Source organism: Pan paniscus, chromosome 7 (genome assembly GCF_029289425.2).
Source record: "Pan paniscus chromosome 7, NHGRI_mPanPan1-v2.0_pri, whole genome shotgun sequence".
Classification (NCBI taxonomy): domain Eukaryota; kingdom Metazoa; phylum Chordata; class Mammalia; order Primates; family Hominidae; genus Pan; species Pan paniscus.
Genome location: NC_073256.2, coordinates 51,160,331 through 51,173,034, shown reverse-complemented (window position 1 = coordinate 51,173,034; position 12,704 = coordinate 51,160,331). Strand labels below are relative to the sequence as shown.

Here is a 12,704-nt window from a genome sequence, read left to right as displayed (position 1 = left end):
TTGCTATGTTTCCCAGGCTGGTCTTGAACTCCTGCGCTCAAGAGATCCTTAGTAGCAGGGACTGCAGGTACACACCACTGTGCTTGGCTAAAAGAGAGGCTTCTTAAGCAACAGAACCAGTCACTGTACCAAGTGCCTCACATAAACCATATGGAATGCCACTGAGGATTCCCATTTTCTACATAAGAACATTGAGATTTCATTATATATAAAGTTCAAGTGATCTGCCAGAGTTGCTCAGCTAATATGAGAAAAAAATGCACATAAACTTTTTCCATTATAAAGTCAAAAAAAGCAACCAGTAAAAATAGAGGAAATAATTGTAATATTTGTCCAATGTAACCAATGACAGCCAATTTTAAACAAAATTAAAATATGTAAGAGCTGAGGCAAAATTAATGGTGTCCAAAAGTGTGTGAAACATACAAATAATAGGAAGCCAGTCTTTAATAAAGCTAAGATAGAACAGGTATTTAAATGAGGTCAATCTGCCAGTCCTCACATATGAATCTGTCACACGCCAAGCTTTTTAACTAGTTTTCTTGATCAAAATCATCCACCAGTCAAAGAAAACAAGAACAAAGACATAAGCAGATATACAACATGAGGGTAGTTTCCATTTCTTTTCATTGGCCTCACACATGGGTTAGCCAAATAAACAAAGGCTCAATGGGAATTCAAAAATCATACAAAGAACACGTAGGAATGTAGTTTTTAGTAGGACCGTGGGCAAAACAAGGGTAAGATTTTACAAAATAATAGAAATTGCATATTGCTGGAAATTGTTCCACTAAACACCAAGGGATTAAAAGGATATGTTGGCTGCTATGCATAATCTGATTATAAGAAGTGTGAAAAAGAAGTCAAGACTAAGGATTGGGAAAGAGTCAAAGTATTTAATTAAAGAGAATCCCAGAAAAATCTTACACCTCAAACTAAACTTCACCTCTGCTTGGTTGATCATAGCCTAAGAAAAAGTTTAAGTCAAGTAACCAACTAACAACTGCAAAACACTAATAGTCTGAATATCTTAGTAATTAAAAATCATTAATAGTAATATATAAATGCATCTGAAAAATAATAATCTTTTAATTAAAGACATTATCCTAAGCATGCCAGAGCCCTATGTTCTGACTTCTAACTTTATGTAGCATAATCACAAATGTCTGTTGAAAAAACACAAGACTTAGAGTCAGACCTATTTCAAATCTAAGTTTAACAATTCATTACCACTATGATCTACAGGAAGAAACTCAGCTTCCTTCATTTTCAGGATATTAATGTTTTAAATGGGTATAACAATAATTATATTCCTTCTACTTATATTTACTGGATAAATTGAAATAATAGAACACCTTGCAAATGTTAATTAAATTGAGATTCAGTTGGATCCTTTAATCTTAAAAAAACTGACAATGCTTTTTTTTATAAAAAGACACAATTTTAGAAATGACAAAATACCCAATTCTAAAAACTGATAAGATGATCGCTTATCAAGTAGCTGTCCACTCTATACAAAGTATGTCTTATTTTTAGATCAAATATGTTAACTGTTTTGCTGCGAGTAATTTATGGTTGCATCACTTCAATACATTTTTCCCCATTTAATTCTTTCCAGCAAGACTATTGTTTAAAAGAAGTAATTTCTGACTATTGCCCTTTCTGGTATAATGGGATTTTATTAATATGTAGACAGTGCTCTTAGCTGTCTGGACCTATGAAGCCAATATGAAAATGCTTTTCTGAATACTAATGATACTTTTATATGTCATTGAAGCCATGTAACAAATTACCTCTTTAAGTATACATGTACCTTTTCTAAAGCCTATTCATTCTAGTCAGTGCACTTTTTTAAAAAATTCATTTTCTCATCTTATCTACCCAACTTCATTTGCTTCTCTCCAGGTAGCATCAGATTGAATATCTGCAATGTGAGATGCCTTCTTCTAGATGAAATTCTCCTCCCTCCCTTCCTCCTCCCCTGCTCTAACAGTGTTTCAATACATGACTTCCAGAATTTCCCATGTTTCATGTAAGACTGAACCGGATAATCTCTGTACAATCTTATGACCCCCGACCCTGGGCACAGAGATTGTAATGCCCTATACCTCTTTAATTTCTCCACAGTCCTAGCATAAAACCTTTCATGGGCACTTAAATATTACTGGTATCCTTTGACAGCCACGTAGAAATAAATGAGACATTACCCTGCATGTAGAGATAACTTCATTTCTTACTAACTTGTCTGATGAAAAGCAAACACCAAAATCCATTCCATCCAAAATCTAGGAGTATTTTTTTGCCCTGTTAAACTTCTTTATAAGAATCATACTTATCTTTTCAATTCATTCATTGTATTTCCTCCTCCCCTCATGCACATATGCTGTTAAACATGAGACTTAGAGTCAGACCTATTTCAAATCTAACTTGAACCATTAATTACCACTATGATCTACAGGAAGAAACTTAACTTCATTCTCAGTATATTACATTTTTTAATGGGTATAACAATAATAAACTCAGCTCTCACTGAGTCTCTTACTAGTTATATGACTTGAGGCAAAGCAGAACACTTTTTTGACCCTCAATTTCCTAATCTGCAAAATAAGATAGTTGCCATGTGCTGCTGAACTGCTACATATTGGAATAATGTAAAAAAAATTAGTAATATTAGGTATAAAAATGCCATGTCTCTTTACAGTATTATATTTTGTATCTTTGAAGTACCACCTGCTGCAGAAAGTGATACAACCCTTTCTTTTACACTTTATTATACTTCCAAAGCTATAGATCTATCTGACATGATCAATAACTAGAGTCAATATGTAGTTAATAAAGTATGTAGCTAATAAAACCACAGAAACTAGAAAAAAAATTACAGTCATCAGAGCAAAATCTTTGATAAGATTAAATTTAATTCTCATTGTAATCACTTTGCTAATGAATGTGTAACAACTTTCTGGTTAATGTCCTATACAATCAAAGTATAGGAGATTGTTCTGTTGCTTCTGTTGCCATACTTGGGGGTTCACTGGAACCCTGTGAGATGTGAGTGCAGAAAATGTCATCTTTGAGTTTGGAACCACTATTATACATGTCACGTTGATTAAAGGACTCTTTAGAAGCAAAAATCTAACCCACTTATCTCTTCTCTGATTTCAAAATGTAGTTTGATATTAGAAGAAATGATTCTTAAGTAAGGAAGTAAATAAGAATGAAGAGTGTAGGGATGATAACAGAGTATCATTTTAGAGTAGATACAGAATGCATCCACCAAGATGTTACAGGAATCACATGAAGCCATGTCAAATATGGACCTCCTCGGGGAGGGTAGGAACATGTAAAATTCTTGCTACCTAAGATTACCTAATTTTAAAATCTGCTAGAGTGATGATGTGCTTTATCAGCAGTGTCAGTTAAAAATTCTTATTAGATAAAATTATATCATTAACCCCTTGTTAAAAAATAGTCTGAATTCAACTGGTTACATTCCAATTCTTTCCATAAATCTAAGTATTCACTGAGCTTTACAATGAAGTTGTGATTTTAACTGTGTAAGGCACTGGTACTCTAAATTATCATATGCATTTGTCTTATTTTAAAGAAATTGCATTTTTTTTTTGAGGTGGAGTCTCGCTCTGTTGCCCAGGCTGGAGTGCGGTGGCGTGCTCTTGGCTTACTGCAACCTCCACCTCCCGGGTTCAAGTGATTCTCCTGCCTCAGCCTCCCAAGTAGCTGGGATTACAGGCGCCCACCACTCCCAGCTACTTTTTGTGTTTTTAGTAGAGACAGGGTTTCACCATGTTGGCCAGGCTGGTCTCGAACTCCTGACTTCAGGTGATCTGCCCTCCTCGGCCTCCCAAAGAGCTGGGATTACAGTTTTGAGCCACCGTCCCGGCCAAGAAATTGAATTTTAGGATCTATTACTATGACAGCATCTACCACTAATGCTCTCTTCGTTCTTCCCTTCCATCTCTTCTTACTTCCTACAGTTCTTTCTCCAGCCATCCTTTATTTCCTTCATCAATAAGATGTAAGAACCACAAGAATTCTTGCCTATGTGATAACATGATTCTTTGTCATTATATAATGAAACAGCTTTTCACTTATTATCTATTATGTTTCTGATAGTAAATTCACTTATTAGGGTCTAAATAACATTTATATGTTATCTTATTGCTGGGGGCAGTCTCTACTATTTTATGCATTATACTTACCCTGGCTTTTTTTGTATCTTGATATTTTGTGGTTTGTTTTTTCGATTCAATTCATTCCCATTCTTGAACCACTTGAATCTGAGAGAGGAGTATTCCGAACTGGTTTCACACCGAAGGACTAGTTTGGAACCTGCAGCCGATTCCTGGCTTTTCATCTCTTTCAATCGGGGAGGCAAGGCTAAAAGAAGAAAAGAGAACGAAAAACAACTCTGATCACCAGGCAATCTTTCAAAGAGAAACATTTAATCTGGAGTTAGCCTGATCAAGGCACCATTCCAAAGGTTTTATTAACAGAGAGAAAAACAATTTCAAAATGGATGAGCGAAAATGGATCTCATCTTGGAGAAAAGTAAATGCCCAAATAAAACATACCCAGAAGCAGAGAACCAAGATTAGAAAATTATCCCTTAAAAAATTCTAGATAGTTTCAAGCTTTATATTCTCTGATGCCATTAAGAATCCTGAATGTTGGTAATTTCAAAAAACCAAAAGCCTGTGTTAAAGGAGCGTATGTAGGCCGGGCATGGTGGCTCACGCCTGTAATCCCCCAACTTACGGAGGCTGAGGCAGGAGGATCACTTGACCTCAGAAGTTGGAGTCCAGTTTGGGCAACATGGTGAAACTCCATCTCTATGAAAATACAAAAATTAGCTCGGCATGGTGGCATGTGCCTGTAGTCCCGGCTACCTGGGAGGCTGAGGGGGAAGGACCACCTGAGCCCAGGAGGTCAATGCTGCAGTGAGCCATGATCCCACCACTGCACTTCAGCCTGGGCAACAGAGTGAGATTCTGTTTCAAAAAGAAATTTAAAAAAAAAAATAAAAAATAAAAAGGAGAATATGTAACCGGGCCATTATTTTTAAAGCGTGTTCACATCCCAAATCACAGGGTATCACAGTTCTGTGAATAGGCGCAGGAAGCATCACATCCATTTTTAAAATCGGGAAGTTTAATTTCAGAGATAAGTAAGTGGCTGACTTTATCCATGGTTACAAAGTTTGTGGGTACTCGGAGCTAGGGCTCATTTCACTATCCTGTCATCAGAGGGGACCAAAGAACACAGAAAACCCATCAATCTTAACAATGGCTCCTTTCTTCAAGACAGAAATTCTCTGATGCTATCACTCTTTGACTGGACCTACAGAGTTGCTATCCCATACACAATGAATGGACCATTCCAGATGACCACTACTCACAACAAATTCTCTCTTTGATTGGATTTAGTGCATCTAAATAGGCTCAACAGAGACTGTGAGTACTGAAATTATGCATTAGCTTGGAGAATACATTAAACACCTACATACCATTCTTATTTTAAGCAAGACTGCTTAAAAATACGTACCGAAATACTTGCAGATAAAATGTTACAATATCCAAGATTTGCTTCAAAATAATATGGTGGTGGGAAATGGATAGGCATAAAGGTGAAAAACAATTACCAAGAAGCTGATAACTGTGGAAACTGGGTAATACGGGCATGTGGTGGTGTGTTATGCAATTCTATATAGTATGTCTAATTCTGTTTATCATAGACATTTCTTAAAAGCATAGATGAATAAATTTTCCTCTCACACATAATTTCACTTAATAATCAACAAATGTCACAGAACCTGAGAATTCAACAACTCTGTTTCCTGAGTCTCAGAAAAGCCAGCTACAAAATCTACTTCTGCTCCAGTTCAGGAATGTTAAACAGAAACTCCCAGAAAACAAACCCAGGCAAATGAGTCTATACCTCCCTGATTCCGTACCTAATTATTCACCGGGTAAGGGGCTCAAGACTCCAAGGACAGTAATCAGGATCACCTAACCATGAACAGGAAATGGAGTACCTTTCCTACTCAGGGAACTCTATTTGTTTTTCTACGATTCTGCCCTTGCCAAGTAAATCCTAAAAATGTCAAGAATGAACATACGAAGTTTCCGATAAATTTCAGAAAAAAATCATTTGAATGCTGTGATTTCTTAGCAGTGCCCCTACAGCTACATATTCCCCTTATTATTTATTTGGTGGCTGGGAGATGAGGTGGAGAAGCAGCCATTTAATGTAGTTGACACACTGGCAAATTAGAAAACGTGTTTTAGCTGTTCTTAGCCCTTGATACCTGATTATTTTGTCTGGTTCTTTTTTTTTTTTTTTTTTTGACAGCTTGAAAATATTTTTTTTCTGAAGAGCTTTCATAGAAGTCTTTATAAAATGTGGCTCATGAATCTCTGTTTTGCAGGTTTTTTAAAACACTAAATTCTCATGTTATCTGAAATAGTGTCTACATATTTCTGTTAACTCCTTAAGATCATTTTTAATTTTGTGAGCCTGGTGAAGGGATTTATTTATTTATTTATTTATTTAGACAGGATCTTGCTCGGTTGCACAGGCTGGAGTGCAGTGGCATGATCATGGCTCACTCCAACCTCCACCTATTGGGCTCAAGTGATCCTCCCACCTCAGTCTCCTGAGTAACTGGAATCAGAAGTGCATGATACCACCCCTGGCTAATTGTTGTATTTTTTGTAGAGACAGAGTTTCGCCATGTTAGACAAGCTGGTCTCCACATCCTGGGCTCAAACAATCTGCCTGCCTTGGCCTCCCAGAATGTTGGGATTACACGTGTGAGCCAATGGCCTGGTGAAGGGTTTTAAAGAAACAAATCTGCTGGTGCTAAATGACACCAAAAAAAAAACTGGTTTACATATATTAAAAAAAACATTGCCTCATTAATTTATTATAAACTGAAATAACTAGTTTGAATTCTTCACCCCTCTGGATTTTACATTTAACTTGGGAACACACCAGAACTTCCAAGGTTTATTCCCTTGCCTCTAAGCAAAATGCCTTATACATGAATTTTCTTCTGTCTCTGCTGCCCCTGAGACAGCAAGACCAATGCCCCCCTCTTCCTCTTCCTCCTCAGCCTACTCAACATGAAGATGACAAGGATGAAGACCTTTATAATGATCCACTTTCACCTGATGAATAACTATATTTTCTCTTCCTTGTAATATTTTCTTTATGTTACTGTATTATAAGAATACCATATATAATACATATAAGTTAAAAATATTTATTAATCAACTGTTTGTGTTATCAATAAGACTTCCAGTCAACAGTAGGCTGCTATTAGTAGTTAGGTTTGGGGGGGGTCAAAAGTTATACTTAAATTTTTGGCCGCACAGGGAATTGGCACCCCTAATGCCTACATTGTCTGAGTGTCAACTGTACTTCAGATACCTTCTCTTTAAGGACCATGTTTCCCCACTTACCACTCCATATATTTGCTTATCAATATAGTCTGAACATAAATCTATGGAGACTTTGTTTTCTTCCACTTTGATAAACACTTTATCATAAAATCAGTTTGCCTCTCTCTTTCCTTCTTTTCTCTCTCTAGCTCATCTCTCCTTCCTCTTCAACTTCTGTCTTCATTAGTTTATTTATTTCTGTATTAGGGGTCTTGATTTCAAACATGAGGAAACAATACGACAAATTCAAAATGAGAGATATTCTATAAAACAGCTGAAGTAGGCTTTAAAATCAATGTCATAAATAACAAAAGAAGACTGTAAATGTGATATAGATTAAAGGAGATTAAAGAGACATGGCAAGTCAATCTAATGTGGAGCTACTGATTGGATCCTGCTCCAAGGGAAAAAGAGCTATATAGGATATTATTGGGACTACTGGGGAAATCTGAATAAAAATATTGTATCAAAGTTAAATTTCTCAAGCAGGAGCACTGCATTGTGGTTACGCAAAGGAATCTCCTTGTTCTTAGACAATATCTGCTTAAGCATTTAGGGGTGAAATGTCATGATGTCTTCAACTAAACTTTAGATGGTTTAGCAAAGAGAAATACATTTATACATATACATGCTAACACATACAGAGGAAAAAAAAAACCGGGAGCCTTGGTCTGTCTCTGATTTTCTGCCTTTCTCATCTGAGCTTTCTGTCATTAGATAAAAGACCTAGGCTTCATTAAATACGCACGTGTGTATGTGTGTCTGTGTGTGCATGTGTGCATTAGTCTGTTCTTTTTTCTTTTTTTCCTTTTAACTTTTATTTTAGGTACAGGGGGTACATGTGCAGATTTTTATATGGGTAAATTGAGTGTTGCAGAGGTTTGCTGCCCAGATGATTTCGTCGTCCAAGTAATAAGCATAGTACCCAACTGGTAGTTTTTCAATCGTCACATTCTTCTCACCCTCTGCTCTCAAGGAGTTTTCTTCTTTATGTTCATGTCATTAAGTATTTTTAAACTCTTGGTTAATTTGTAGTCATGAAAGAAATTCTTGTAAATATTTGTGTTAATAATTTATAAGTTAAATTTAATTAATTAATAATAACATTACATTCATTTAAATCATTTAAATTCTGCAAGCGGTATTGCACTGAAATGCTCATATGGTTCATCCTCACGATCGTGACTTCAGGGCTCCAACCCTACTATGGTCTTTTGATGGAAGGAAACCAATCACTCATTGGGCAGGTCAACATTTCTCCTTTCCTTTTGGGGTCCATATGCAGAGTGGTACATTCCTTGCCTTACGAGATGATCCACAGTGCAATGAGGCAGAGACCTTCAGATCCAAGGTCCTTCTTAGCTAAAATATCCCCTCCTAAGCTGACCCTGATGTATGAACATTTCTCGATGTTTGGGGTTCAAGGATACCTCTAGTGACCAGCCTGAATTTCTCTCTCTTGCACATAGTTCCAAAATCATCAGTTGTGGAAAAGCTCACGGCTACTCTAACTTTGCATCCCTAGAAGTCCAGGTGTAATAATGTGCCTGCTGAGTCCTTCTGGGGTAACTTCTATGACATGAGGATATCCAGCTTTTCAGAAAACAGCTCTCTTAAGTTGATAACTCAAAATCCTCCATAGCGTAAGTGAAGAAACACATCTGTGTACTACTGACAGAGCTGCACAATTGCATCCCTGACCTATGGATGTTCTGCTGTCAGTGGTACCCTCTAGACAAGGACTATACAAAGTTTCTCGCTCGCTCAGGGCAGAGCACAAATTCAAGTATCAAGGACACAGGGCAAAAATTTTAAACCTTTTTTTGTCCTTGTGGATATTATTTCAAACTTTTTGTCTTCCAGGACTACTGGAATAGCCCTGAATATTTCACAGATTCTTATAAAAGTGCAAACTAATATTTGAGCCCATGTGGTTTGTATGATTTTTTTTCATCTATCCATAATGAGTCAATTTTCAACAGAGTAAATTTTCTTTTGTCAGAGATTATATAAATAGCTATCTGTTAACAGAATTCATTTTCAATGTACATGTGTTTCTCAGGCATATGGTTTACTCACATGAAACAATATCATTTATTTCACTGAAATAAAACCTATTCACCAAGTATCTTCTAATACCCAGGAATAACTTTATAAGGCCAATGGTAGTTCCTAAACTTAGGGTCAATTCTTGTTAACTAAGTACTCGAATTTTAAAAGTGCAAAAAAAATTTTACTTGTCTTGAAAGTCTTATCTAAGCATAAAAGGTCTGTTAATTAAAAATTGGTTGAAGGCAAGCTCAAGGCTAAGTTAATGCTTCAAATGCAGGAGGTGTTCCGAGAATCTTAAGCACGATTTAATTGTATTTGGTCTACCGCAGTTCATAATTTTGCTTTCTATGTGTTTCTAGAGAGGCGGTAGTCCCACACCCTGAAACAATTTAATAACAGAGCAACTTTTAAGCAGTCTGTGCCTAAATCTATTTCAAACTCGCTTGACATTAATATAAACATATCCACATCCTTAGAAATGCATCAACAGAGGCAGACAGTCCAGTGCAAAGAACAGCCTTTTAAAACAGACATGCAAATGCTGTCAGAGCAATGCCACACATTTCACAGGAGCTTCTTTTGAATACTTCTTTTTACAGGCTTTAAGTGTTTTCAAATATTTTAAAAGATCACAAATATACTCCTCTGACTAACTCAAAACATGCAGGTATACAAAGTATACTTCCAAAGTCTACTTTTGTGTTCTGCTTTTCCTATTTGCTATGTCACACAATTTAGGGAAAAAAATGTGGTTGTAATCCAAAAATACTTATATTTCATATTCTGACCACCACAAAAACTCAATGCAACATGTTCATTTATTCCAATAATTTAATGGGTGAAAGAATACTTGTGGTAAGGGCAAAATAAATTTCCAAAAAGAAAAAACCTCATTCATCTAAGCAATCCTCTTGTTTTAATCATCTACTGTGCCCTTATTTTTCAAATATTATTCGTGCAGCTATATCAAATATTGTACTGTATTGTTAAGAACAGGAAACAAATTTTAGCATGTGTCTGCTGCAGAGATATGCTGATGGCATGTGACACTAGATAAATTGTTATTTCTGGTCTCTGAAGGATCTGACAATGCAAAGCTAGCTCATATCTTTATTCTCCACGTTTGTGCAGCTAATCTGAAGAGCCTCAACACATTGAACAAATTACACAGGAAACCTGCAAAATGTTATCAAGTAACAATGAGCTTTCAGCTATGATCCCAGCTAAGTCTTCCCTGCATAAATGTGTAAAAAGCCCACCATCACATATGTGCAGATCCCACAGTGACAACCGGTGACTGACAATTATGTTAGCTAATGAAAGCCACACGAATACCATTAATCAGTCCTCTATGCAGGATGTCCTTTTGTTAATAGTCATGTTAGAAGTAGATAAATTACTATGGAGAGTCTCCAAAACTCCCCCAGTCATATTTCTCCCTCCTTGTACTATCTCACGAAGTTGATTACAGTCCTGCAACAGAGTGGATAAACTTTGTGCTCTTCCATCTGGTCTTCTCTTCTGAGCTGTACTCACAAATTTGGCTATAAAAGGGAAAGTTTGTCTTATCAAATGTGTAAATATAGCTGTGTAAAACGCAGCACATTCTAGTGGTAACGGTATTTCGGAATGCAGCTAGGTTTTAATGCCCTGCTACTGACGCAGTGGGTGATGTTGAGTTATATCCCGAATCGCCCAAAAAGATCATTATTTGTTGCCACCTGTGGTGATGTTGTGCTCACCCCGCCCTGTGCTCTAGCTGAATCAGGCTTAGACAGAATGTTCTTGATTCAAGTTAAATAGGGTTCCCTGTGAGCTGGAATGGAGCTGCTATTTGTCCCTGACTACTGAGGAAGGAGGATGGCACCTTCATTTGAAATAAAAGTTGCCATAAAATTCAGTATTTTGTTATAATATATTCTCAAGATGACTCTCTTTACCACTGGCAGCAAACTAAATCCAACGAGCAAACACACTGGGAATAGGCTTCAAAGTAGGGTTAAGATGGCTGGACTCTGGAAATTCCATTCTAGCAGTTCCATGTCCAACTCCTTATGTAATCCAACGATGTGTATATGAACTACTGAATAATTTCTTTGCAAGCACATCACATGCATAGAACGTGTCATTATACAACATAAAAGAATAAAATTGGGGGCAGTATTTCAGCATTTTACTTCTAACACTCATCATAGTGGTGCCACTACAGCCAGAGTTGGCTTCTTACTAGTGCTTCATTTTGATTTCCCAAACATATTGGTTTCCTTTGGTGGGGGATTTTACATACGGATGTCCTCCAAGTTTCACTTCTCACAATTAGTTGCTACACAATGACTGAAACAGTATGATTCTTTAAGATATTTGATTTGAGGGTATAAGCCACAATCAGCTCAGTTAAATAGAATGCTTATGCTAAGGCCATTGAAGATGATTAATCAGATTCTCCATCTGAAAACCATACTCAACTGACTGCACTTAAAAAGCATGTAGAGGGCTGGGCGCTGGTGGCTCACACCTGCAATCCCAGCTCTTTGGGAGGCCGAGGCAGATGGATCACTTGAGATCAAGAGTTCAAGGCCAGCCTGACCAACATGGTGAAACCCCATCTCTACTAAAAATACAAAAATTAGCCAAGCATTGTGGCACACATCTGTAATCCCAGTTACTAGGGAAGCCGAGGCACGAGAATCATTTGAACTGGGGAGGCAGAGATTGCAGTGGGCACACCACTGCACTCCAGCTTGGGTGACAGGGCAAGAGTCCATCTCAAAAAACAAAACAAAACAAAACAAAAAAACCCACATGTACAAACAGAGGGCCATTCAAGGAATTTATCCCTACCAAATCAAACAAGGGTCAGCGAGTTAATAGCAGGGGGTCACAGTCTCTATTTGGAGGGTTAGGCTATTGCCTGACTGTGTATGTGTCCATTTGGATTGATACTATACCTAAACATCAAAATTTCTAAATTTATTGAATGGAAGATATACAGGATCTCAGGCTCTCCTAACCCAAAGTAGGACTTCAAGTGTCTGCTGAAAGGATGAGGAAGAATCTGGAAGACGCTGACAAAGAAGAAACCCAGGTACAAAATGATTCCAGAGGCCCCATCTATCTTCTCTATGACTTTTTATTATTTGGAATCGTGGGGCCCTGTGACATTGTTTGTGTTCTGCATGTCACTGGGCTAGGACT

General features: G+C 37.1%; 1 protein-coding gene across 14 annotated transcripts in view; it reads right to left on the bottom strand.

Annotated features, from left to right (window-relative positions):
• Window positions 1–12,704, bottom strand: part of NRG1 (neuregulin 1) — a 1,128,445-nt gene that overhangs the window by 170,142 nt on the left and 945,599 nt on the right. For all 14 annotated transcript variants that reach the window (XM_063607166.1, XM_055116444.2, XM_063607167.1 and 11 more), the window contains exon 2: window positions 4,218–4,395. In XM_063607166.1, the coding sequence (XP_063463236.1) occupies window positions 4,218–4,395 (178 nt within the window). The remainder of the gene's footprint in view (window positions 1–4,217; window positions 4,396–12,704) is intronic.